Genomic DNA, 27,472 nt, shown 5'->3' with positions numbered 1-27,472 from the left:
GAGAGAGAGAGAGAGAGATTCTGTATCAGTGGCGCCATCTAGCGATATGAGGAAGGATCTATTTCACTACAAACTTGAGCGGTTTGAATTTTTGAATTTTTTTTATATAAGGCTGACAAGTTTTTATACGATAGACATAGATAAATACATATTAAATTAAAGCATGTGTTTTTATTTGAACAATTGCTTATGATACATAAAGTTACATTAAAAAAACATATGTACCTAGAATTATGCATATAAAGTACATAAATTTTGTTTATAAAATGGCACCAGAAAACTTTAATATTTTCACTATAGTATATAATTTAAAATATGTATACCTATCTTCAGATTAGTAGAATCGTATTTATTATAACGAAACTATAAGAAGTACGGGTATGTCGTATTATTTCCATGAAATTCGTTTTAATCATATTTTTTAACACTATCTAAATCATGTATTATACGTAGTTACATAAGAAATTGCATTGAATAAACTATACAAATAAAATTAGTCACCTACATAGAATTTGACCATGAAATAGTCGAAATCCTGTGAAACATATGTATGTATGTATATACATATATTTTTAAAATCGATAAAATATACTATTTAGAAAAAAGCATTGCTAAAATATTTAATTACTTAAATTCAGGCATGTAGGAATATATAGAATATATTTTTAATTTTTAGAAAATACATGTTTATTATTTATATCTTTATGAATGTAGGATTTAATAGAAGTTTACTGTATTGTATACTATTATTAAGTACTTTGTTGAAAAGCTGAATTCAAGAATTTATTAATATATTAGCGAGAATATATTTCGTTATTAATATTTTTCTTTTAATTTGTATGTTTAATTGAGAATATAATATTAATCATCTGGACAGTAATTAATGTAGTTCCTACAAGCCTATTATGAATTCTATCTTCTAAAATTTGATATGATATTAATCCTTTTAGTTCTTTAATATTATTGTCGTTCTACCAAATTGTGTTTGTGGACAAAGCTCTTGAAAACTTATTGTTACATAACCATTATTAAGCAGTGCATTTATTAAATTTTCTAGAAACTTATGGTCAAAATTTAGACGTATTGTGAACACAGTCATGACATATGACAGTATATGACAATTTATAACAAAAATTATTATAATACATTTACAAATGTTATTACAATAACACTATTGATTTACACTACGGTTAGTATTAATACAGTACAATGTTAACGTTATGCTATTGTAACTGAAACATTTACCATTTAACAGGTATTAACAAATAATTGTAAACATGTTTTTTTCTTATTAGAAGCAATGAAGGTATGAATGCAATTCAACAAATGTTAATGTCAATTTGTTTGTTTTGTGCAAAATTCTTGGCCAATTTAATTAATCAAGTTTCTTTTTATATTATCTTAAGTAAACTTTCAAAATATGGGGCGAGTTTCACTTTGTACTTTAAAGTAAAGCAAGAAAAAAAGAACTAATTCTTTATACCAGGAATCCCATCTAAAGCATTACAAGTTGTTTCTTTCTTCAAAAATATTACAACCAGTGACAAACAAATAATGTCTATAGGTTTCATCTATAGATAATTGTAAGTGGTAACGATGATAATTTTACGTATAATATGAATCTTGAGTTTTGGTAATGTATATAAAATTGCATTCTACCAAATACATGTATTCTATTTTTTCTTAGTCTATAAAAAATCAATTTATTAAGTTTGTGTAAATGTGATCAAACATATAATATTATAAAAAAGATTAATACTCTTTTTGCATTGTAAAAAGTGTTAGCTGAAACTTGCACCTCTCAACGTAAAGTAATATTACGAAACTTCATCGTAATACGAACTATTTATAATTATTAATTACGATATGATAACTGAAATATTTTTAGCACTTTTTTTAAGCACAATAGTAATATGTTATATTAAAGCTATTCGTTGAACATGAAAAGTTAATATTATTTGTCTATCTCAATATATAACAGGGATAAGAAATAACAATTTCTTAATAATATAAATTGTCTAATACAAAACAGTTTTTATATTATAGCTACATTGTTCGATATTTATGGTAATTACTTAGTGAGGCATTTAAGTAAACATTTTACATAAACTATATTTATCGTGTTTAACATAAGTTATAAAATCGGTCTTTTAGACGATAAACACGGTGCGAATAAATGAAAGTGTGTGACTACTCGTGTAATTGTTTACATAATTATTTGAATTTAATAAACGCGAACAAACTACCTCGTAAGATATATAAAAACATTTATTCATTTTTTATCGTGAAACTCGACCATATTAATCTTAAATTATGCGAGCGATATAAAATGATTAATGTAGATAGAATCTATAACATTATTGTATCGATTTTTCATTATCACAGATTGTTTTGGTGGTAGGCCTACTTTCAATTAGATCTCGAAGGCCTACAGTGGACTAGTAAATTTCAATAAAATCTATTTAAATACAATACTAAATGTACAAACCAACATCACGTTTCTAATGTTGGGAAGAGTCTCGTCAGCACAAAGTAGGCTACGTCATAGTTACTCCAATATGTTGTATGCGCTGCTACCGTGTAGAGATAATTCCGCCCCAAACTTGCTCGAAGTACATAATCCCACCGCTGCGCTAATTCTAAAATATTTTATTTGATTATCGTTTTGTTTATATACATTTCAATATTGTTCAATATATATTCAAAATTACACCTTGACCGGGTTGAAGCGGTATAGAAGCATCTTCTTTAGCATTCCACCCCGCCCGCACTAAACCCCAAAGGCTCCAGCCTTTATCCGAAGCGCGGCTAGAGATATCTGGACTTTCATCCCTTTCATCGTTCTCTACTGCAACATATGTTAAGAATATTTCTATTGAATTTACAAAGAATTACCATTCCGAAAGTAAAGGATACTTATCGTACCTGTAGGAGGAAACGCTTGGTCAGCGCTATTTATCGTCGAAGGAGACTGTTCCATCTGCTGACGCTCGACTCCTCCGTAAGGTGGAATAAGAACTGGTTCAATTTTACTATATCCTCTTTCTAGAAGTGGTTCCATTCTATAAGCTACAGGATCAGACCAGTGAAATATATTGTAGAACCTTGTGCATAAACCTTGAGGCATCACATCTGTTCTGTTGGATGGAGCGCGTGTACGTAATGCAAGAAATACAGATAACGGAGAACCCAAACAAAATAAATTTTCAATCTGCAATTATTGAAGATAATTATTACTGAAGTTTTTATAATACTACACTATGAAAAATGCAAACCTATTATACAGTATGTAAACTTTATAAGTTAATATCTTCTATCAACGAGAAAAAACATATAATAAATAATAACACTTACCGGAAACTGTAACCGTTGTAGTAATACTTCCTGTGTTTCTGGGGATGGAGGTCTTGTATCCGGACCCATCCAACCTGTGACAATGTCGTAAACAATTACACATCCTAGAGAATGCGCTAAAATTGAAACCTTTCCTTTCCAACCGGGATGTCGACTAGCAAACATAAAGTATAATCTATTCAATTCTTTTTGTAAACCAGCCCTTACTTCCCCGCCGTAAAGAGGACTTGTATAGTAGAGAATATCCATTGCCGATGTATTTAATAAATGGCGTATACTTAATACGCTATAAGGTGTAATAGCTTCTACTATATCTAAAAGAATATTTATTTATAAAAAAAATTGGAAAAACACATTTCTCGAAATAAAATAAAATAATTTCTTACCGCCGTCAAGTTTTAACGATGACCGCCATTCAACGGGAAAGAATTCTACTCTATAATTGGAATTAGGAAAATATTTTTGTTTCAGCCAATCTACGCAATCTCTAAACCTGTTTAAATGTCAAATGTAATACATTAGTTTTATATGATGACTTGTACATTCATGTGTAATTATAGATTTATTTTCTACATACGATGTCGTGTTGCGTATAATTTTTCCAGTGTCCCTTTTTTGACCAATTCCATGTACTACAAATACTATATGATCAATGTCATGAGGTTTGTCTTCCATTACCGCAGCAGTTTTGTAACCCCTTCTTAACTGGTAACCTGTGGCTGAAATATTAATTATAAATATTTGTAGCAAACAATTCAATGCATTCTCATTTTATTGTTGTCATTAGAAAAAAGTAAAAATCTCTTACTTTTGGCAAAGCCCAGCTTTGATGTAACGCTACGCATTAATTTACTATGTCTATATTCGCTATATAATATCACATCCTGTATATTATGCCAATCAACATGAAACTCAGAAAAATGTTCGGTGTGTAGTACTGAAATAAAAATATAATTATAATTATACACGATAAGAAACGATTAAAAATAATCTAGAAATTCCAAAGAATGTATACTTTTGTAAGAGTGAGATGGTGTATCGCATGTTAAAGTGGATTTGCCTGGTTGTTTTTGGAATAAATTGAGATGAACTTCTTCAATGACTTTGGAGTGTTCTAGTTCTAAAGGTATCCAACTACCATCATAATACCAAGTACCTCTCATAATTTCCCATTCATCACCTTTTTATGAAATAAATGTTTATTAATATATTTATGTTATATTTAATCATATATAGATCCAAAATTTATTTACAAAATAAAGAACTTTTAATAGAAAATATATTGTACCTGGGCAGTATATAGAAATACATTTCATTTTATCAATTTCCACATCATACATTCCACCTTTAACTACAATTTTTTCAATAGGAAGAACTTTATTAGGTATGTCATCATTTTTGCTAAGCAAACTTTGATAATTTTGCCAAGCATTCTCAATTCTTAAGCTATCGTATCCACAAAATTCTACCCATCTTTTGTCTACACCGTCTCTGTAAAACCAGCGTACTTGCTCTGGTGTTAAAGGTTCTGCATATGTTAATTCATTTGTTACAGTTTTTGTTTCTTCCTTTAAATTCTGTTCTGTGGTAACTTCTGCAATTCCTTTAAATATCAAAGATTAAAATTAATGTAAGAACAAGAAATTATGTATGTATGTTTACAATATACTTCTATACAAATTATATATCATACCGAATAATAATATTAAATGAATGGTGTTATATAACGACTTATAAAAATAATTGTTTTATCTGTAATGATTTCTTATATGAGATCTCTAAATCGCTTTGAAATTCGCGCGAATTTAATTAATTTGTGTTACATATTAGTAATACTTCATAAACATTTCATTCGTAGCCGTTTTGCGTAATACTCATACAATCAAACGCTTTTTACATATTGACTGCAATGTAACATATATACATATATTACGAGTATTTTAAGCATACGGCCTGCTTCTTACAGAGTCAAAATTAGTTTGAACAAAGAACTACCTAAAAGAAGTTCTCTCAATTCATGTACAAATGGTGTTTAGATTGTTTTTAATGACAATTTAAAAGCGTATTTGTAATTTTACCTTCGCAATCTTGTAATTCCATAGGTGTTTCGCTGAATGGATCAACGTCGGTTGTAGTGTTAGACATTTCTGTCGACTATACGTAATTATCACTGAATACCTATTAGATTCTGTGGTTTACAAAAGAAATCACCAATCGCTTAATTACTCGGTGACAACGGATGTCCATTAAAAACGATGGTCAGCGTAAGAATTAGTGCTAGACACAGTCGAATACTTGTCATCGATACAAATTTATTGCGATATTAAACTCGTGTGTCAGTGCAAAATATTCTTGTTTATAAATGACGATTCGGATAGTGTTATCTCTAATCGAATATCTGCAATAAACTACTGCATTTAACACGACTTCATATTTTGCGAATCGACTTGACGAACAGAACTCGTTCTCTGCTATCTAACGTTGAATGTTATCTAAAAACTGATATACCTAAAACTATTCCTTCGACAACATACTGTTCGCACCACACTATCTCATACAACGTTGTTCCTATTCTCGTGTATCAGTACATAACTGCTGTATTCATTGGTAAACAGCTGATGCACAAACGCAATACGTAAAACAGTATGGTGATATGTACGTACATACAATTTACGCGCTTTTATAATTCTATATACAACTGTGTGTACATAGATTGTGTGTAATGTACGCGGTAGGCACATGTATTGATAGGTGATCATACACGTCATAATCCTAATTTATATGAATCATGTAAGACCGATTTGTAGAATGTAACGTGACCTTGTGGTGCAAGAGTCTTTTTATGCAATGTGACCAATTTATCATAGAGTTTGTGTCAGTTCAAATCTAACGTTCGATTTCTACAAGTGAATGTGTTTCACAAGGGGACTGTGTAGATTGCGCGCTTTGTTTACTTTTCGTTATACCTAATTTGATATTAATTTTAATGTACTTCGTCATCGATTTTCTCATGAAATTTGTTTAAAAAAAAACGTATTTCCGTTTTAGTAGTCAACGTAATGTTTTTGGACAGGCTTTTCATTTAGAAATTTATTTGAATACGAAATGGAATCGATTATACATTTGTTCGTAAATATTAATAATAAACGTTTTTGACTCGTTGAATAATGGAAATACAAATGATATTTCTACAAAATATATTGTTTATAATTGAAATATATTCGAGAGTATATATATTCATTAAAAATGTACACTTAATTATATAAAGATGTATCAATCGTTATACACAAAATTATGAATCAAGTAATTTTTTTATTATAAATATACGTGTAAAATTAGGAACTACATAACACTTAAACAGAAAACATTAAGGGAAGGATTAGACTATAACAGGAGTGTAACTATCATTTCTTTTTAGGTTATATATTTATTATTACAAATGGTAATATAGACTTTGACTTAAGATTAATTTGTCTTATACATAAAAGTATATGTCTATCTCTATCCATTAATTATTCGCTATGTCCTGCTGCTCTGCGTAATAAAACATATATTTTCTCTTTAATCCAATCCTTGTTGTATGGAGCATATGTATTTGTAGATTTTTGATAAACAAGGCATGACAAATCTGTGAGTTGATCTATAAAGTCAAACAGCTGACTAATATCATATGTTATAGTTGGAGTATTAGGATTTCTCCTCTTTAAATGTTCCTCGTAAATTTTGCATACTCCTGTATTTAAAAAAAATTATTATAAACATTAATATAATGTACATTATTACAAATTATAGTTAATATAAAACACTGTTACCTTCCATACATTCATTAACACTTTCATAATCAGAATAAGTTCGTGTTTCAGGTCTATTTCCTGGTTGAACAAGTAATATTGTGTGAGACTGAAAATAAAAAATAAATATTACACTTAGCTTTTTGGTATATTTTTCATAAAATGAAATAAACTTTGTCACTAATACACTTCACTTTACTTTGAAGCACATGTAACAGATACAATTAGCAAATACAATATCCACGTAATTTTATTGGTTATACGTATTTCATAAATTTGACTATAACATAAAACAGGAAGAAAATGATTCAACCGACGCTATTGCTGATATTTTAAAGTTAAATGTTTAAAGTTTTCTTTCATCAACGTAAGAAAACTGTACATGTGCATTTTGACGTGAAATTATCACAACATAAAGTTGGATGTAAACATTCCAGAAAGTTGAAATTCATTCGGAAATAAATCGTCAATTATAAATATATATAATAGAATTGCAAGAAAACTTGATTACAATTATGCTAATGCTAGATTCTAGATAAACAAATATCAAATGTCAAGCATGTCCCAGATGTAATCAAAACAAAAGTACAATTACCATTTTTGCGGCTAGCCAATGGCTGTAGCTACGTAGAAACGCCAGTTCTCGTTTAATCAACGAAGTTAGCTGCACTAAGCACAGCCTGTGCTCGCCGTTAGATTAGATTGGTGATCATCCAACAAATTTTTCGCATGTTATTGGCATCGGTGAGAAAAGCACCTGTGCAAAACTACAGATCCCAGTTATGATAGCTAAATGCTAATAGCAGTGAACAAACACAGGCTTCAAGTGTGCTCCTACTTTGAAAATAATTCATTACTTTCTGTCCACGTTAAAGATAAAGTGGGATTAAACAGAATCACGTGTTACGACAGGAGCGTTCAAACAGGGCTATTTAACAACGGAATATTTATATCAATTATTAATGTTAAACTATTGCTATATGAGCTATTATTTTGAATAGCTTTTTAATAGAAGATTTGCTATCGGTTTTTATCAATTGATTAAAAGATATCGGTAGCGCCATCGGTGGCAAAACGTCCAAGTTTCTAGTGAAAATAGTTCCCACTGTTACTGCTAGGTGGCGCCACTAACCGAAGGCATCGGTAATTATTGCTAAATCAAATAATTATTCACCAAGATGATAAATTTGACGTGTTAACTAATATATCGTATTGTTATAAAGCAACGAATCGTATTAATTATGCATTTATGGGAAAAAATAAAGAATAATTTATTAAACGTATCGGTGGTGCCATCTAAAAGAACAGTGGGAACTATTTTTACTAAAAACTTGGGCGTTCTACCACCAATGGCACCACTAGTATTAAAACTCGCTCACTAAGCGGCTTAGCGAGCGGTGACCTTTCTGGAGCTCACTGGACACTAGATAAGATATAAATGTATAAACAAAAATTGTGTCAACAGCCACTCATGTAAAAATGTTTGTATAGAAATAAAGGTAAAAGTAATTAATACATGCTTCATTGTGAAAATGAATTCAAGCAGACAATGTGCCGACTCTATAATTATAGATGTTCCCACAGATAATGGCCAGGTTAGACAATGATAAAGAACGTATCACAGATGAAAAGAATATTCTCGTAAGTATGAATAAATTTGTTAGATTTCAAATTTTGATGTTACCAATGCTGTACTTATATTGCATTTCATTCCTTATTAAAGATTATTGTTTTGCAATGTGTGTATAATAAAATTCCTAAAGCTTTGCTTTGTATTTTGTGTTAACACAATTATTATTTTCCACTTATACTGGTAACTACACTATTACATGCAGTGTGGCGATGGTATGAAAGAATATCTTGAGCCTAGATTCGAGTGTCCTATTTGTTTAACTTGGCTACGTGATCCAGTTTTAACATCTTGTGGTCATAAATTCTGTTCGCAATGTATATACACTTGGCTTCAGTAAGTTATATTTCATATGTTAAATTAACAAATGTCTGTAACGTGTTACATGCACAATGTATGTTTACCATATAATTTTTATTTGTAGAAAGGAAGGGGCTTGTTGTCCTGTTGATAGTCAACCACTTAAATCAGAAAGTGATTTATTCAGAGATTTGTATACAAGCAGGGAGATATCTCAGCAACGTACACCTTGTCCTTACCAACATTTTGGGTGTGAGATTAAGTTATCTCCTGTTGACATGGAGGCACACATTGATCAATGTGTATATAAAAGAAGTCTCTCAAATTCACAAAATATTTATTGCCACTTTAAAAAAGTTGGATGCATAGAAACTTTCAGTGTAGAAGAAGATTTACATACACACTTAGAAACAAATATAAATCTTCATTTAACTGTTAGTTTTTTTCTTGCTATCTAGTCATGTTTAATTATACTATGGGAAATTATTGTTTATTCATGTTCCAGATGGTTTTAAAGACACTACCTCAAGTATCCATTACACAAACTCATGCTAATGCAGTAGCTGCTGAATCTAAGTTATGGGATCCACCACCAAAAAGTGGAACATCCTCAGAAAATAATGAACCATCATTAGAGTGGCAGCACTTGTTAAAGTAAATCTTACAATTTACATTTGTTATGTAAATCGATTTTATAACATTCTTAAGACTATACTCTTCCTAGGAATTTGTATGAAAGAATAGTTGTCCTGGAACAGCAAAACAGAGAACTGTCTATAACTGTTTCTAATCAAAAAACACAGCTTACAACTTTGCAGACATCTTTACGATTTAACCAAGAAGAAATGTTTTTGCGCAGTTGTAATGGTGTTTATATTTGGAGGTTACATTCCTTCCATGAAAAGCTTGACAGTATGATCAATGATCCATTAAAAATGTTTTATAGCCCTGGTTTCTACACGAGTCCTAATGGTTATAAAATTTGTGCTAGAATTAATGTGTCTTCTAAAGATCCTGAGTTTGTATCATTGCTTCTGCATATAATGAAATCGGAAAATGACGATGGTTTAGATTGGCCGTTTAATGGTACAATGTATTTTATTTTGGTACATCCGCATGATTGGGAGAAAGACATACGAGAAATAACTTCATCAAGACCAGATCTTGAAGCATTTAGGAAACCAGTATGCGAATTGAACAAGCGGAGTTTTGGTTATACAGAATTTGTACGAATACGAGACTTAACAAATTTTTTGCAAAATGATTGTTTGATCTTTAGGATAGAAGTTCGTGTTCAAGATCGATTTAAAATACCAGTATAATGTAATAATGTTAATTGTGTTAGGAAATCACTAAACAGAATCCGTCCTTTTATCATATGATAAAAATTAATTTTTATCTTTTTATTGTGAATATATTTGTACTATAAATAAAGATTTAACCAATAAAATAACCTCCTAAAATCCGAATCTGTCCGAAGTGTCGGGCTTATTAGTCTAAGAGCTGTCTACGAAAATCAGGAATGATAAGGTGTAGCGAAAATTAGTATCTAAAAACACTCCTTATTAGATAACAAAGACAATAGCGCTGCAGCCAGAAGTCGCTCCCGAGGCTGGAAGCGTGGGCGGGCTGAAATGTTGTGTAGTTATAGTTGTTAACTGTAGAAATCGCATAAAGCTACTGGCAGAAGTCTAGGTCGGTGCTTAAATGCTGCCAGAAGTCGATAAAGTTGTAAAAAAAATTGCTTAAATTTTAATAACAAGGTGCAGTTCTTGCGAATTCGTTTTCATATTATTTATTGCTTAAAAAATCGGGAAAAATGATAATATCGTCGCAAGTTGGTAAACAGGACAGGAATTCTTTAAAATTTAAATAATAAGGTGCAGTTCTGGCAATGTGTTTTTCTTATTATTTATACTATTAGTTAACTATATATGCAATGACAGAAGACTAAGGTACAGGAAATGCATACACAAAAGGATAATGAGTTTGATGACTGAAGGCCTTCAAGAGTTCCGTTAGATAGCATGCTATCTATACTCATTGTTCTTTTACAACTTGTAAACGCTATACACATACATCTGGTCACCTTGTGTGTCCAACTTTGTCTCAGGAGGTCAAAAATTGTTGCTTAAAACTTATCAAATCTTGTAGTTTTTGTCTTGTAGTCTTTATAACATCATATCTCACATATTATTCATTTCCTAGACTACTAAACTTATTTTTCCGTTATTTCAGACACTTCGTAAAAACATTCAGGTACCAGATCCCATGAGACAAAGGTTAACCCACAATGCATATCAATTTTATACGTGTACAGTTTTTTGTGTATAGTATAATAATTGTTACTGGTGGACTATTAATTAACTATGTGGAGTCCTATTTACCTCTTTTTATTACGCGTACATTTCGTTATGGCAAATTTTCTGTAAAGGAATATCAATCAATCTTAAACAGAATAGAAGTGCCCAAAAAGTAAGTAACAATAATATATTATTATTATTATTATTATTATTATTATTATTATTATCGATATAGTACTTATACTAATTAATTAACAATTTAGATGGTTTAAACATTTTTATATGTTTGCTGGACCAGCTTCAAGTTACATATTTTATTTGATTGTTTATAAATATTTTTGGGATGGTGACATACCTAAAAATGTTATTTGGGTATTAAATATGCTTCTGGGGTCATTTAGACAACCACTAGGTAAGTAAAGTATATAAAAGTTATTGAAAATATGCTTAACTTTTTTTTATTTGGTAACTATACTTTTAGTTTCACCAGAAAGTACATTTGTGGCTGCCACACTCTTTAGTCTTCATTGCTGGAAAAGATTCTATGAAACACATTATGTAACTATTTTTAGTAATGCAAAAATGAATGTTACTCATTACTTAGTAGGATTAAGTCATTATATTGGGGCATTAGTATCTATTATAGGTGAATCTAAAGGATTTGTTGAAGGTAAATATTTATTTATATAAATATTTACTTAATTACTCTAACCATTTTGGAAATCCTTCATATAGGGTCAGAAGGACATTTTTCATGGCAGAGAATTACATATAGTCAGTTAGTATATGCAGTTATTTTTATATTATCATCATATGCTCAATTGAGGGCAAATTACATACTTAGACATTTACGAAAAACTAAAGATGGTGAGGTCAATGCCAATGCATATAAGATACCATATGGTGGCCTTTATGAATATGTGTCAGGTGCATTGCAAATTACAGAGATAATTATTTATGTAACAACTTCCATAATTTTGTGGGAAAGTTCCACTTTTCATTATATTACATTTTGGGTCTTGTCAAACCAGGTAATTAGATTACAATGCCTGACTTATAAATTGCTCATTTTAATAACATAAATTTATTTTTAGATTAGTACTGCCGTATTAACTCATCAATGGTATATACAGACATTCCAGAGTTATCCAAAATCTCGAAAAATTTTAATTCCTTACCTTTTGTAAGTGTTACCGAAAAATCGGAATTACGACGAATTTACCATACCACCTAGCAAGACGAATGTTTATTATATATACGACGATTATTTATTATATATTATTTAATATTTATAATTTATTATTTATATATAGAAAATAGGAGCAACAATTGAAATAAAAAATTTGTATCTTTTATTTTGGAATTGTACACATGTTCAACATTCTAAACAATTTGTGTTATTGAATAATGACTATAAATATTAATTTATTTTATATTATGGTACAACAATGGGAACGATTATATCTGAAGTATTATGGTCATCCTTCTTGTATGTAGCTTAATTTTTAACTTTAACTGGCAAGTTCAAAGTTCTTTTTGTAATATATGTATACAACTGATGACTTCCTACACATATTTCTCTACTTGAAAAGTAAGCTGTAACACATCAAATTATTCTTCTCTGAGACAGAAGATAGTACAATTCTACGAGAACGTAAAGGATTGGAGTATATTATTATATTCGGTAAACTTTTATATATACATGCATTAGAGGTAGCGGCTATTTATGCGAATATATGAATATACTCCGAGACATGGTATTAATTATATTCTATTATTTACAAGTGACATTTTATTTTTAACTAATATACCTGTATGGATAACCCTGAGCTTTATTCCTAAATATTGATAATAGGAGACTGAAGAAAACTGCAACTAATCCAGCACCTATCGCGGCAAATATTCTTCGTTTTTTTACGTCACCTTTACGCGACGCTGCTTCAGTCATCAAAATCATACCTAATACTACAGCTCCATCTAATTACATTTCGTTAAGGAAAGTACATAAAAAGCATAAAATATTTATAACCTTTTTTTTCAAAATAAAAAGGATACTCAAAACCATCACGATATATGTTTCCAAAATAAATTGACCTTGAGATGATGCATGGATATAAGCCACATTCCCATTAGATGATTTATGAATGAATGGTGGTCCCCGAATGTGATTCCACATTTGTCCAGATATCATTGTAAGGGTGAAAAACTATAAACATTGTAATGGAAGTTAACTGTTATACGTTATATTGCTATAAAATGAAATATTACCAATGCTCCAAGTCCCCAAATTGTTTTATTGTAAATAAAGTCCAAGTTATTTCTTCTCAGGTATACAAAGCCTCCAATGAGTACTAGAAGTATTGTTATAGCTACTGTTCCAGAATAATTTGGTGGTCTGAACACTCTAATCTGTAATAAGTTTAGAAGTGATATTGACAGTTTTATTCTAAGAATATATATTTATATTTATATTTAGTTACCTGAATATCAGTACGTTCAGATATCCACTTTGCTATTGCTTCTGCTCCGAATCCAACTCTTTGAATGTCCATAGTATCTACTGGTTTTGGTTTTCCTTTTGGTGGAAAATGCATATACACTGGTGCAGTATTTAATCTCATCTACACAAAATATTTAAAGTTCTATCAATGTATATATCATATGTTTGCACATGTGAGATACATAGTAATGTTTCAATTACCATTTGAAATACATCTGAACCTTCATCAAAATCTACAGATGCAAAGAATAATTTTTTGGAGTGAGATTGCAAGTACCGAAATGAATTTGCTACTATTACAAATTCATCATTTGCATGCCTAAATAAGAAGAAATATATAATAAATTATTTAACACTTAACACATGTTAAGGAAAAATGAAAATTAAACTCACCTGCATATTTGACACTGTCTTTGTGGTGCCATAGCAGTAAACATTACTACGACAGAATAATTTCTTGGTGTAGTCCTAACATACTCTTTGAACTTTGCACCGTTAAATTTTATTACAGGTCTTGTGAGAGCTAGCTCTGTTAATTGTTGTACACGATCTGATAAAGAAGAGCTCTGAGTCTGAAATACACGATATGGATAAAATTTAAGTTTATGAATTTTTTAAATTTTAGGTTAAGTAAATTTCTCTTGCATTAAAAAAACTACGAATTACATGTAAAAGTATTCATGAAAATTTATAAGATTTCTTTATAGACTGATTAAATAGTTTTTTAAGTAAAACGAAGAAAGAGAATTGAAAAATATGTATGTATTACGATATGTATGACTGTCACAGAAACTTTAACAGATTTAACAGATCCTTACATTTTTTGTCCTATACTGGCAGCAAACATAGTTTAAATTTAAAAGAAATCCTAAGAATATAATATACTTTTTATAATCCATTTCATACAGTTGTAAAGAACTTTGTTACAAGAGCTCTGCTGTTACACGTTGAAATCACACAAATGTTATGGTAGACACCTCATTGGTCTATTCGATACAACCAGATACAACGTGGCATTTGACGTGCAGACATTCTGACAACCATCAGAGAAACATGTCGTTGCTATAACGATAAAATATTTTTAAAAACTTATTATTCATTATAATCAAATGTTTTAAAATCAAATATGGTATATCGTTTATCAAATAAATGTAACAAATGCTCGATAATGAGATTTTATATTGCTGATTTCTGCTGGATTGTATCACAGAAATTGCATACGGGAGAGGTTATACAGGGTTACACGTACAAGGCCACTTTTCAAAACTTTGATAAAATGACTGTAGTTTGCAATTGTGATAAATGATAACATAATGTTTATTCCAGTTTATTCCATTCGAAAAGGCGCTAAGTCGCTCTAGGAGAATACTAGTGGCGCCATCAGTGGAAAAATGCTCAAGTTTGTAATGAAAATAATTCACACTATTGCAGCTAAATGGCACCACTAACTAAATGGTTGATAATTATTACGAAATTAAATAACTATTTATAGAAATGATAATTGAATCGATATATTGTAGTATTATAAAGCAAATTTAAGAAAAATAAAGAATAATTGTCTAAAAGATATCGGTGGCGCCACCTTATAAAAACAGTAGGAACTATTTTCACTACAAACTTGGGCGTTTTGCCACCGATAGCGCTACAGGTACTAAATCCGCTCACCGAGCGGCTCACCGAGCGATGGCCTTTCTGGATGCACTCTATTATTGCTGGTTACGTACAGTTACGTTGCTTTTAATGCCTATCTTTAGATGTTGCTACGAATAAACGAAGGGCGGAGGAGGTGGGTTAGCAAGCGTAACATAGGGTCCACAGGGACGATTTCTCTAAGGAACGACGAAAAAACGGGCGGTTAACTGTGATGCAGAGTCTCCATCTACTTCCAGTCGCGCATGCGCATTGGTTTTAGCGTCAGTAAAGTATCTAATATTTTTGAATCGCCCCAAAGAAAAATACAAGTATAATGAATTTGGACCAGGCATCGTTGACTATAACTACAGTACTGCGCGTTCAGCTTTTTTCGACGCGCATACACGAATGGGAGCAGAGTCTGGCATAACAGTATCGAATTGGCTGGTTGCATAACACGAGCCTGTTGATTCGCTCGTCCGTCCACGTTCAACTTTTAACCGTCAATTTTAAACGGCAAAACCGTTGCAGCTTTCCGTTACGTAGTGGACTGCGAAGTGGTGGTGGAACAACATTCGTGATTTAGAGTTCAAAGGAAGAAGACGTACGAAGTGCATGGATAACTTTATCTTTTTACGAATCAAGATCGGTTAAGTGCTCAACAGTAAAATAGTGTTAACGTCGCTTCTACTGCTTGTGTATTTTTCCTAAAATAAATTAAAAGACTTCAACAATGTCGTTCTCAAAAGCAAGAATCCAAAGATTTAACGAATTTGAAAGTGAGTACAGAGATTTTTCAATTATATATCTTTAGCGCGAACACGATATTGAACATATTCGTATCTTCTTGTTTTTAGATTAAGAAGCAGTTTAGTTGTATTTAAAAAATTGTAATTTCATTTGTATATTAGTAACGATTTCTATTTTATGTCAGGAATTTAATTAAAAATTCATTATTGAACTAAAAACCTCGTTTAATTATGATTATTCGGTTACTAATTCTTGTAGAATAAACATTTTTCTCACTGTAGATCGTTGTCATGATGGTTATTATCGCAGTTTGAGGTTGTTTTATTTCTAGCAAACAAAAATGTTTATATCTCAGAAACGGTTGACCTTCGGACCTATGTTTACTAAAGCTTTATATAAATATTGAATTCTTTTCTTTTAACACCCTGTATATATACTTCTGCTTTTCTAATTAAATTTCTGTGAAGGCTTTATAACGTATTCGATTGTTTTATTGGAAGTGTTTATCACGATAACTTCGATCGAGACAATGATCTGCAGTGAGATCTGTTATAAGGGCACCGTACCCGGCGATAATTTAAACTCGATTTTCTCGAAAACAAAGCCTCGCATGAAAAATGTTTCATCTGTATTTTCGACTTATTTTTTCACGTAGAATCTCACCCCCTTTTCGCTTGTACCATCAGTTACCAAACACCCTGTATACGTATAAATTGCTTCAATTGGAATATTGTATATGTATACGTAACGGTTTTTATCCTGCATGCAACGTATACTATATGTATTTTGGGACAAGTATACTCCGTACGGTTTTTCGCACTTTAATTACTTGGCGCGAAACTCTGTCGAGTTTTTTTTTTTATATAAACTAGTGTTAGATTGAAATGCAAGAGAGAAATAATGTACAAGGATATTTAATTTTTAAATGCTGCATGAGAGAATAACAGCGCAGAGGGTAGAGATAAAGGAAAATAGAATGGAGGGGTCGATTTGGTTGGGGTACGATGGGAGCAGTCGTTAGAGCGCACACCTGGTAATTCTATGACCCTACGGAGACGTAACCGTCTTCGTTTAGAGGGCTTCAAGTCCGAGGGGCCCAAAGGTTCCTTTCAATTCCAATGCTCTGACTTTCCAAAAATAATTGAACGTTATTCCGACAACTTTGAATAAATCTAATCGATCAATGCTCAACTCCGCTGCCACTGAAATAATCATACAGACGTTCTTAAATTTCTATTTAAAACGGGAATTATTTACAGATGAAGTTCCTCCACCCGGAGCTTACGATCCTAAATTCGACGTTAAGGTTAAAGGTATCGTTATCGAGAAATCAGACAGATTTCATGATAACAAAAGCGTAGTCAGCGCTGAACACGATTTATCAGTTTCTGCTAAAAGTAGGAGCAACGTTGTTGCGAGTTTTAGAACGGTGAGAAACCAGAACTTAATTAAAATATTACGACGTCTCTCATTAAAATATCGAATGAATATTAATTTCAATGAAATTGTGTTTATTCGTAGCCACAACTTCCGCGTAAAAAGGTATCCCCGAGATCGTGTTCGAAAGCGAAGCCACGCGCGCTTATTCCAACCAGCACAAAGAAATTAAAATATAAACCTGAACATCAGCTTGCGGATCTTCAAGTGGAATGTACGAACAAAAACAAAACCATACAGGAGCACGAAAAGCTCATCGAGGATATGAAAACGGAATCGCGAAAGTTAGAATTGCAATTGGAGGAGTTACGTCGAAAGCAAGCTGACACGGAGGATCAACACAGGAAAGACATAGAGACGATGGTTGGGCGGCATTTTTCGTAATTAAACATTTTTATTTTGCTACGTTAGATTTTTAATTGACGATTTTTATCTCTAGGCTAAATTGCAGCAAGACGTATTGAATGGTCACGTTGAGAAACATCAATTTGAAATAGAGCATCTTCGTTGTCAATTGTTCGAAGTTTCGGATGAGAAAGAACGGGAAATTCAAGCTAGAAAAGCGGTAGAAGAAGACCTTAGGAATCGGATTGCGGGCTTTACGCAAAGAATAGTCGAGTTAGAATCCGAATTGGTCGATGAGAAACGCGCCAACGAAGAAAAAGTAAATGAACACTAATGTCGAGAAATGATTTGTTGGAAACATTATAGTCTAGTCACTTTAGATACGACTACTTTTGGTTCGCAGATCCAGGCACTCGAAGCGCAAATAGAAGAACTTTTAAAAAAGTTGCAAGATTTAACGGAAAGACACAAATGCGAAGTCAGTTTGTTAGAACAGGATAAATCTGAATTGAATTCTTTCATTAATCATTTAACCGACGAAATCGCGGAATGCGAAGAAAGAATGAAAAAAACGATCGCCGAGAGCGACGAGAAAGTAAGCAGGTCTTGTGTCAAGTTTTGTTTAAGTGTATCTGTCTTTATGTTTAACGTATAGTTGTTAACGCAGGTAAACGCGATTAAAGAAGCAAAAGCTACTGTAGAAGAAGAAATGCGATCAACCGTGGAAAGATACAAAGCATCTTTGGCGCGAGTAGAAATGGAACGAACAGCATTAGACGAAAAACTAGCGCAGAAAGATGCTGAGATTAATAGACTTTCTGCGATCCTTGAAGAATTAAAGTCTTCCGCAGAAACTCAGGTAATTAATGCGACGCTAATTAATGATACTAATAAATTAATAAAATTAGTAACATTAACTTTAGTTATTCGATGTGCAAAAATTAGGAAAGCTTCAGTCAAAGTTTGCAAATGGAGTTAGATCGTGCCGAAACTGAATTAGCTGGAAAAAAGGAGGAACTGAGGGCTTTAAAAGATCAGATTCGATCGGAAGCAGCAGAAATGGTGGCTAGAAGGAAGAGGTACAACTTTTTAATCGTATATGTATTTATGACTTGTTTGTATACAGGCCTTTAACAATATTAAAATATTGGTTAGATTCGAAGTTATAATGGCAGAAAATCAAGCATCGGTTGCTGCTTTAACTAAACGTTTAGCGCAAAGCAATGCCGAAATAGAACGGTTGCAACGCGAGCTGAAACGTGGCGAAGACTGTATAAACGAGCATCGCGATTTATTGAGTATCATGCATAACAATTCACAAATGGTACACGTACAAGTACACACCTTAATGGAGCAGTTAGATGCTAATAAAGGATTAGTTAACCAACTAGAAGCTGAGAGTTTAAGCGAGGTGGAGTCGATCAGAACTATATTTGAAGCTAAAATCGAAGATTTAAAACAAATAGTAACAAACGAAGTAACGAAATTAAAGGATGATTGCGATATAAAAGATGCTGATAATGCTGAGGTATGTTCGCTTTATTCGCGCCAGATATTTTCGACAATCATTATAGATGAAACTAATAGTAATTTAATTTGTAATATTAGATGAAGAAACAACTTCACGAAATGGCTGATCACCTCAACGAAGCGCAAAGCGTGCTACTCAAAATGGAAGAAAGGTACGATGCTCAAGAGTTGGAAATTTCTCGAGTGGAACTGCTCAACGTTAAGCTTAACGATCAGCTGAAAGCTAGCAAAGAAGCTCTGGAGGAAACTACCAAATTTTTTGAGACGCAATCCGCAAACCATAAAATCGCGTTGAGCGAGGTACGTTTTCGATATTTATATACGTTATATTTTTGTTGCATAATGCAATGAGAGTACTATCTATCGTTATATGATATTTTTAGGCAAATGCTAAAATTCAAGAGCTGTCCGATAGAATTAAAAGTCTCGAAGAAAAAGATAATATTATACAGGTAATTGTTATTTTACATAAATGCTTTCAATAGATAAAAAATAATCAAAACATTAACCGATATTAAAATATTATTTCTGTACAGGATAAAACCAAGTCTCTTGAATATGAAAGAGCCTCTCGAGAAGCGGCCGAAGAGTAAGTATTCTTCGTACGCATCATGCGTTTCGCAAATTCTGTTCATTAGGCAATGAAGTAACAAGTCTTGTTTTATTTACTTAGGAAAATAAAAAATCTTCTTGAACACAACGAGCGTCTCGCAAAAGATTACCAAGAGATTAGTGAGAAGTATGCCGAGTTACTTGGTCATCAAAATCATAAACAAAGAATTAAACACGTGTCTCAATTAAAGGATAAAATTAACCAACTGGAACAGGTGCGTCTGATCGTCTTTCTTGGACTTGCAATCAGTTTATATTCGATATACTTGATTCTTAAACCATCACCGCGGTATTATTAATATTTAATGTTTGTAGAATAAATTAGTCGATAAGTTTATTAAACATTCACAGTTCTATTTTGTTATCGTGGTACATTTAGGTCAGTAAATTTTGCGTGAATATTTGTTATTTAGTCCACATATATTATTTATTAATGTAAGTATACATGTGGATCAGGAATATTTGCTTCATCGAAAGTAGTGCGCACTTAAATAAATGTTCTTGCTTTACAAAGAAAAGCATACGACTTTCTTTTTCGTTTTTTCCATTTATTAACCAGTTGTAAATTAAATTCGAAGTGGTAAAATTTAGTATATATTTTTAGGACTTGCGCGTCAAAATACGGATAACAGAACAACAGCAAAAAATCATAGAAAAACTGAAAGCAGAAGAAAAACGTACGCACAGTAAAGGGAAGGAAAATATGTTAGGAATTCCGAAGAGCGCTCACGCAACGCCCGTTTCTTCCCCGCATAAATCATTGACTCCTCTGAGAGATCGAAACGATTAGTAGTTGTCATTATTATAGGTAGAATGTCTATTTATAATTATAATAAATTCATGTTAATTGAAATTATTGTAGAAGTAACTGTAATCCAACTATACATGCACTGATTCATATGAATATGTATCGTACATTAGTACTAAAGTTCACAGCAAGTTCTGTTAGGAGAAAATTTTCAAATCAGTATCTGGTGGACTATAGTGTATTTCTATATTAGTAACATATTAATCCTACAAGCTTAATATCGAGTTTACGTATCCAACGCATTTTACGTGAAATCAAATGTTCAGTTTGGTAGGTTCCGTTAAAAGTCTGTGATGATTATGTTTAGTTGTAAAGTTTATATTTTTAAGCAATATGGAATACCTACTTGTACATGCAATTTGTAAGCTCAACGTTAAAAAAAAAAAGAATTTTATTTATACGATAAATTTATTTTCCAATCAATATTCAATATATCTAACATTTATATAGAAGGAAAATGTTTCTCAACCCGTTAACCGTAAACCCGTTTCTCGTTTAGAAACGCAGCCCGTTGCATGTAGTAACAAATATGTAGAGACGAATGAATTCATCTTACCTATACCAAATGCGAATACGTTTTAATTATGTTCTAATACAAATGTAACGATAGAATTAAAGACTGGAATTCATCGATAAATAAAGAATTTATTTGGAACGAATCGCGATCAAAGAGGTGAATTTTTATGTTCCTTACCGGCACCAAGAAATTATTTCGAATGATTATACAAGTTCAAAATTTAATTACCCGCGCATCCCTATGGGGAACTATAGTATGTGGCACCATCGATGGGAAAACGCCCAAGTTTGTCCTCGAATAGTTCCTCTTTTTAACGCTAGATAGCGTCATTTGTATGTTGAAATTTTTTTTATTATTATATGCAATAACAAATAAGTGAACCAGCAATGTGATATTAAAATTTGAATGAAAGCCATTTTTTTAACTCTTAAATTATTTGTTTCTTTAAAGTAAAAAATACATGGCGCCATCTATCCGTTGGAACTGGTCTGGAACTGGTCTGGAACTGGTCTGGAACTGGTCTGCTTATTTTAACTTGTACTAATGAATTTTAATCTCCCAGTGTTTGTTTTATGACTACAAGTTTATTATTAAACGGAATAAAATAGATTATATAAGTACTTTTTAATTTTGTCTGTAATGTCGATAATTTTAGTTTCACCTTCTCACCGCTAGATGCCTATACCGTCACTTGCCACGTTTTTGACCATTAGCGGCAAGGAACACTTACAATATGTAATTAGAGAATACAATGAAAAAAGTGTTTATATAAAGAAATTTAAACTTACAATTTATATAATCAGTAGAAGTAATTTCTTGTAACTTGTTTAATAAAGCTTGGCGCTCAGGTCGTTGTCTGTTAACAATACGTCTAGAGCCTGTCAAGCCGCAACATTGATTTTGGGGGTACCCTTCGATTGGGACCATGAGCAGATGTTTTTTCCTGTTCACAGAGTAATTCCGGCACCGTAGGTGTTGGTCAAAATCACGACAAGAGAGACGCTGCACCCCTGGAAGAGGGTGGACGCGAATAGAATAAATTTATCCGTTAATTCGTTTGGTCGAATGCAAAGATGGGAAACGCAGGATCCTGGCGCACTTAAAGGGGGATGGAGCCTCCCTCGGGCGTCGATGCTGACCACTGGGGGTAATTATCGTGCCCCGTGGAAAGCTCTCACGCTCAAACCCTTCCGTTTGGTCTCGCAGACTCTGATCACAACCCTTAAGGTAGCCCCTGCGTCGCGCGTCGGCGAGAGTCTACGACCGGTAATTTTTCTGCAACGATCCGCGCACCTCTCCTCTCGTTCTCGGTTTATTTCCCTCCTTCTTTCGACGGTACAGGGGTGCCTCGTTCGAGGAAGCGCAGAACAAACAGGGCCTTTCCATCCTGGTCATTTCGAAGCGAATCGGGGTCAACTGTGAAAGTAGGGTCACTCGTCAGGGCACGCTTCGCCGGTGCAGCGAAATCGATTTTTGTAAGAACCATCCTCTCGGTATTTGTACAGTGACCGTAATGTTAGATTCGCTTTACTTTCGCTACATAGAAGAATGCATTACGTGCTATTTTTTCTTTTCGCTAAGAAAATTGGAAGATTAGCTCGTCTTTGGCGAAAATCACGTTTCAACTACGATCGTCACGAAACGGCAAGGATCGCGGATACCACGGCTATCCGATAATGCTCTACTATAACGAACACGACCCATGGGTATCTTATTTTCATCCTTTATTTCTGGAAGTGTCAACCACTGGTACATGGTCAACTACTACCGCCACTTTTACCTTGCAAAACGCTTACTTGTTTTGTAATTAATCCGCAACGTTATTTTTACCATAACCCGCTATAATTACATCGTGTCCGGTTCTACGAGTTCCAGGAGATGTTAGATGGTCTTACGCAAGCCGTGTATCGTCTTTCCGTCCTCGTCGAGTTCGCGAGCTGTCATCGCGAAGGAGAACATCGTAGCTGATTCCTGAGACGCGTCGAACTTTCAGTCGTTGTGCAATTAAGTGCGTGCAAATTCCACTACTAATCCGACATACTTACTTTAAACGCGTTCCGTGAATACGTAGGAACCTGCCGAGTAATCCCGCACGCGTGACGCTGTAATTAAATATTTGTAAACAGAGGAAATGGAGCACTCCAACGCGAGCACTCGAGTTGCCGACTAATTAGGGCGGCGATGAACTTAATCGCGTTGCCCGAGTTTGTCACAAAGGTGTCCAAGAGCCAGACATTCGAGGTTTTGAATTTCAACCCTGGAAAACTAATTTTTCGTTTTTCCGATCGACCTTGTCCGAGGTCTTTCCGCGACCTGTAGTATCGCGGAAGGCAGGAAAGTTTCACAGCGAGAGATTTACCAAGTTGTCAGCGAAAATCTCATTTCGCTTCTAACCTTCGACACTTGGGATTGCGGGACCACGCGCTTGCACGCGTACGTATCGATCCTGGCGTGATGCGATTCTCGGTGTGAATAAATTTCCACCGATATTGTCCGTACGGACATAAAAGTCTTTCTTAAACGTACTGTGCTAGCCAAATCGACTGCACGATATCCATGTTCTCGTTATTGCTTATGCGTCTCAGCTGTTTGGTACGGCGCGCAGTTAGCGAAGTGGCTGCGAAACAAATCTCTTGGTCTGTAAGGGGTAAGAGGGTTAAGTAACGGGCGACGCTTTAAATCAGGCTAAACGAATTTCGCTCGCGGCTGTCGCGAGCTCGCATTCTCGTCTTTACGAGCGGCCGAACGTCGCCAGCGAAACAAAGAGTGAGAGAAACAGAGAAGAAAGGAAAAAATCGATAGGACGCGAGAGATGAAATCTCGTCTAAAGACGGAGATACGAATGGAATCAGGACATGCGCTGGGATGGAGCAAAAATCATTTTGATAATGTAACACTCAAAAGTTGGTGGTTTCAGCCCTTTACAGGCTTTTACGCGTGAAATTTAAACTCGAATTAAAATGATGACGCGTTCAGTAATAAAAAGGCCTTTTTTTTTTTTTAATAATTTGTGCAAATGTTCCTTATTGTAAAATCAAGGCTCGTCGTCCCACGCGATACATGTGTATCGACGAACCAGGTACGGGAATGTAACGGTTTCGCGAGGAGCATGATGTGTCGTTGGTTTCGTGACCGAGGGGACTCGGTTCGTGACTCATTCGTGACTGGGATTGGGATCTGACCTCGTCGTTGCACGAATTAACCATTACATTAAACTTGGAACGATAGCTGAAAAAGGGCTAAGAAAGCGACGCGGAGTCGCCTCCACCGGTTAACGGGTCGAAATTATCGCGGGAAATTTGGCTGTTTATTGGGATAATAGAGAAAATTGTTCGTCTTTCGACGAGTGTGCACCTAAGTCGTGTCGCCGACGACGCCGACGCCGACGCTGACGCTGACGTCGACGCCGATGCCGACGCCACGGAGGGGATAAAAACGGCGGCGGACGATCATCGCCAGACTTTTGCGATTATACATACCACTTCGCTTAAAATCCCCGCCCTGATAAAAGTTCTGTTTGTCCGTCTCTCGTTAAACAAAAATCAAAATTTTAATAGGTTTGTCGCACGCGTCGTAATATTCAGCATTAACTCGTTTCTTCTTCCGCGACCAGCTTCGAAAATGGCCGCTATCAAAGATCCTTCTTTGCTTTCGCGCGCCAAACTCGAACGCATCTAATTTCGACGCTCGCACAGACGCATATATTTTCATACACGGTGAAGGGACAACCAAATTGGTGCAAGCTTGTTTAGCCGTAGAAAGTAATTCCAGTTCCGCTTCTCTGTTTGAGAATTAATGCTTCTAATGCATTTTCAAGTAAGCAATCTTTGTTGGTTCGTTCGTCCGCGACTAGGTTGCATCGTGCTAGGCGAAAGGACGGAAATAAAGCGACCACGAAATTCACGTTTGAACGATAGCAATGGAAAATGTGGGTGAGACGGATTCAAGGGAAATATTAACTGGCTCGAGGGATGGGCAAAGTCCTCGGTCGAGCGAAGTTCGCGGAAACCAAGAGAGACGAAAGAGTGGCAACGAAACGGGCCAAACGTGCTAGAGTTTCCCGTCACCGGGATCATGGCCGTCGTCCAAAATTGACTGTACGGTCGGCGTGTGACATTAATTTGCAGCTACATTAAATGCATCCCCACGTCGACGTTGTATCGATCATTTTCGTTCCGTCACGTGCTCGTTCTTGAACGCCTACGCGACACAGACTATCGCGGAACTTTTATCAACGTGGATAAAACGTCGCTCTCCTTCGATCAAACTTGGCGTACCTATGTCATCGAACGCTGAAAACTACGTGGAATGTACCGCTAAGAATGATTAAGCGTACGCGTAAATTATCGCTTATCGTATAGAACGAGACGTTTATTTTATCCACAAGTATAATGCAAAAGGTGGTTTCGGTGAGAAAACGCGGAAGCCACGAACGATGCATTCGGTGTCCGCATGATGCATAGTATGTTTATACTAAACATGCTTTGGCGCTTGGAACCGCGACTCTCCGCAACCAATTTTTCTTCACTCAAATTCTGTATGATTCGTGAATATGTAAATTGAAATCGAGGCCTATAAAATGTGTGGAAATTGCGAAATTGTTGCTAAAATGTTTCACGGTTCCCAAAATACCTTGGAAAAAATGTAAAAACCGTTGGCATAGATATTTTCGGTAGTTTCTTTGGTACATCTGTTACTTGTGGCCTCCGAGAAACCGCGAACTCTCGTTGAGAATTCTTACTCTGAACGAAGAAACATTGAATGAAACGTTTACAGCGCGTGTTCTCGCGTGTTCGATAATTAAAGCTGCGAAAGGGAAGCTGACAAAGGTACCGAGTCGCCTGGTCTTGTCTCGACTCGTTTCGAGTTTCGACTTTCGACGTCGATTCGTGCGATTCACCGATGACTCAGTTTGGTTACTCTCTCCTCCGCCTTCGTTTCTCTGCGGGGGTGGACCGTGCCATGGGATATCGGGTACGCAGCTGAAGACTTTGGTAAACATCTCGCGAAACGTGATTTTCAAGGTTCGTTAAGTCCGTCATAGATGTAGTAAGAGAAACGAGCCCCTGGGCGGTGGTACGAGGAAGCGAAGAATGCTCACGAAGAAACAGAGACGGTTCGGAAGGAAACGAGCAAGTAAGAGGGAATTTTCTTCGTGCGTAGACGAATGTAAGTACATATGTTCAGTGCGCGTTTATGTTCCGTGGATGAGCGTTACAAGAGGAGGAGGAACGGAGCGATACGAAGAACGCGGCAAGCCGAAGAGAGAAAGAGCGACAAAGAGAAATAGGCGGAATGAGTTCATCTCCGTTATATGCAACGAGCTAAGTTAACTCGCACATCCTTCTTAACGCGCATAACATAGCGATTATGCGAGTCGTACCGTGCCTGCCGAACGACGACTATAATCGCTGCGAGCGATGCGCGATTGTCGAAACGACTGCGTAGTGCGTACCAATGTCATCGCTCGGGCTCGGGAGGTCTCTGGAATTTCGAAAGTGATCGTGGTTCGTCTCGAAAAAAAAAAGAGGAATATCGTCGTTTAATTTCCACCTGACTTGACATTTCAGCTTGATCGGGAATGGAGAATGGAGAATGGTATAACTCGATACATATTTAAAAGGACAGTTGACAGAGATTCGAGTAGCTTCTTGTAGGTGAGACTTTTGACGTCAGCTTTTGCATCGCTGACTTCGAATTTTGAGCTTTTCATTCGATGTTCTTCCTGGCTATAGGATAACGCGGCGATGATTTACTCTTTTGGAAATAAAACAATTCGCGCATCAAATCGGCCGATGCGCGATGGAATGAAATCACACTCAAATGATATTTTGGATCGATGGCAAAAGCGAGTTATCGAAAAAAGCAGTGGAACAGCCGCACGGTCCGTTTACCGTTCTGAATGATGCCCATTGTTCTCGTTTCGCTTTGATCGCAATATAACGTTGTTTATCTCCGAATAT

The 27,472-nt window shown here is 34.5% G+C and overlaps 6 protein-coding genes across 12 annotated transcripts; 3 read left to right on the top strand and 3 right to left on the bottom strand.

Annotated features, from left to right (window-relative positions):
* Nucleotides 1–1,100: 1,100 nt before the first annotated feature.
* On the bottom strand, nt 1,101–5,573 carry LOC128883654 (phospholipase DDHD1-like). Of its 2 annotated transcripts, none has more exons than XM_054136238.1 (10): nt 5,433–5,573; nt 4,643–4,957; nt 4,370–4,534; nt 4,163–4,291; nt 3,932–4,073; nt 3,741–3,847; nt 3,355–3,668; nt 2,926–3,211; nt 2,714–2,848; nt 1,101–2,639 (listed from the first exon to the last, which is right to left on the bottom strand). In XM_054136238.1, exons 1-10 carry the CDS (start codon nt 5,497–5,499, stop codon nt 2,494–2,496), a joined length of 1,806 nt encoding a protein of 601 aa, XP_053992213.1. In that variant the 5' UTR covers nt 5,500–5,573; the 3' UTR covers nt 1,101–2,493. The 2 variants fall into 2 exon arrangements, with proteins under 2 accessions (XP_053992213.1, XP_053992223.1); XM_054136248.1 differs by having other exon boundaries at nt 2,714–2,845.
* A 1,147-nt stretch (nt 5,574–6,720) lies between these two features.
* On the bottom strand, nt 6,721–7,890 carry LOC128883735 (enhancer of rudimentary homolog). Its single transcript, XM_054136409.1, has 3 exons — nt 7,741–7,890; nt 7,167–7,254; nt 6,721–7,087 (listed from the first exon to the last, which is right to left on the bottom strand). The coding sequence occupies exons 1-3, from the start codon at nt 7,741–7,743 to the stop codon at nt 6,867–6,869; spliced, it is 312 nt and encodes a 103-aa protein (XP_053992384.1). The 5' UTR covers nt 7,744–7,890; the 3' UTR covers nt 6,721–6,866.
* Nucleotides 7,891–8,246: 356 nt separating this feature from the next.
* Nucleotides 8,247–10,546, top strand: LOC128883663 (TNF receptor-associated factor 6-B-like). Of its 3 annotated transcripts, XM_054136270.1 has the most exons (6): nt 8,480–8,644; nt 8,730–8,786; nt 8,981–9,111; nt 9,200–9,509; nt 9,581–9,729; nt 9,800–10,546. In XM_054136270.1, exons 2-6 carry the CDS (start codon nt 8,733–8,735, stop codon nt 10,395–10,397), a joined length of 1,242 nt encoding a protein of 413 aa, XP_053992245.1. In that variant the 5' UTR covers nt 8,480–8,644; nt 8,730–8,732; the 3' UTR covers nt 10,398–10,546. The 3 variants fall into 3 exon arrangements, with proteins under 3 accessions (XP_053992254.1, XP_053992236.1, XP_053992245.1); XM_054136279.1 differs by lacking the exon at nt 8,981–9,111 and having other exon boundaries at nt 8,247–8,644; XM_054136261.1 differs by having other exon boundaries at nt 8,479–8,786.
* A 149-nt stretch (nt 10,547–10,695) lies between these two features.
* Nucleotides 10,696–12,811, top strand: LOC128883705 (polyprenol reductase). 4 transcript variants are annotated; one of them, XM_054136364.1, is made up of 6 exons: nt 10,696–10,838; nt 11,314–11,550; nt 11,642–11,790; nt 11,860–12,048; nt 12,114–12,409; nt 12,473–12,811. In XM_054136364.1, the coding sequence occupies exons 2-6, from the start codon at nt 11,369–11,371 to the stop codon at nt 12,563–12,565; spliced, it is 909 nt and encodes a 302-aa protein (XP_053992339.1). In that variant the 5' UTR covers nt 10,696–10,838; nt 11,314–11,368; the 3' UTR covers nt 12,566–12,811. The 4 variants fall into 4 exon arrangements, with proteins under 4 accessions (XP_053992339.1, XP_053992312.1, XP_053992322.1 ...); XM_054136337.1 differs by having other exon boundaries at nt 10,767–10,955; XM_054136347.1 differs by lacking the exon at nt 10,696–10,838 and adding an exon at nt 10,969–11,191.
* Nucleotides 12,708–14,926, bottom strand: LOC128883697 (tumor suppressor candidate 3). Its single transcript, XM_054136324.1, has 8 exons — nt 14,697–14,926; nt 14,272–14,450; nt 14,080–14,197; nt 13,859–13,999; nt 13,647–13,787; nt 13,434–13,584; nt 13,190–13,355; nt 12,708–12,974 (listed from the first exon to the last, which is right to left on the bottom strand). The coding sequence occupies exons 1-8, from the start codon at nt 14,775–14,777 to the stop codon at nt 12,959–12,961; spliced, it is 993 nt and encodes a 330-aa protein (XP_053992299.1). The 5' UTR covers nt 14,778–14,926; the 3' UTR covers nt 12,708–12,958.
* Nucleotides 14,927–16,063: 1,137 nt separating this feature from the next.
* Nucleotides 16,064–21,381, top strand: LOC128883637 (hyaluronan mediated motility receptor-like). Its single transcript, XM_054136213.1, has 13 exons — nt 16,064–16,289; nt 17,520–17,689; nt 17,782–18,060; nt 18,137–18,361; nt 18,446–18,637; nt 18,710–18,901; nt 18,988–19,121; nt 19,198–19,570; nt 19,651–19,872; nt 19,956–20,024; nt 20,109–20,161; nt 20,246–20,399; nt 20,789–21,381. The coding sequence occupies exons 1-13, from the start codon at nt 16,244–16,246 to the stop codon at nt 20,972–20,974; spliced, it is 2,295 nt and encodes a 764-aa protein (XP_053992188.1). The 5' UTR covers nt 16,064–16,243; the 3' UTR covers nt 20,975–21,381.
* Nucleotides 21,382–27,472: the final 6,091 nt, after the last annotated feature.

The sequence above is a fragment of the Hylaeus volcanicus genome, chromosome 1 (assembly GCF_026283585.1).
Source record: "Hylaeus volcanicus isolate JK05 chromosome 1, UHH_iyHylVolc1.0_haploid, whole genome shotgun sequence".
In the NCBI taxonomy this organism is placed as follows: Eukaryota; Metazoa; Arthropoda; class Insecta; order Hymenoptera; family Colletidae; genus Hylaeus; species Hylaeus volcanicus.
Note: the sequence above shows the minus strand (reverse complement) of the source record. Positions and strands in the feature narration are given on the sequence as shown.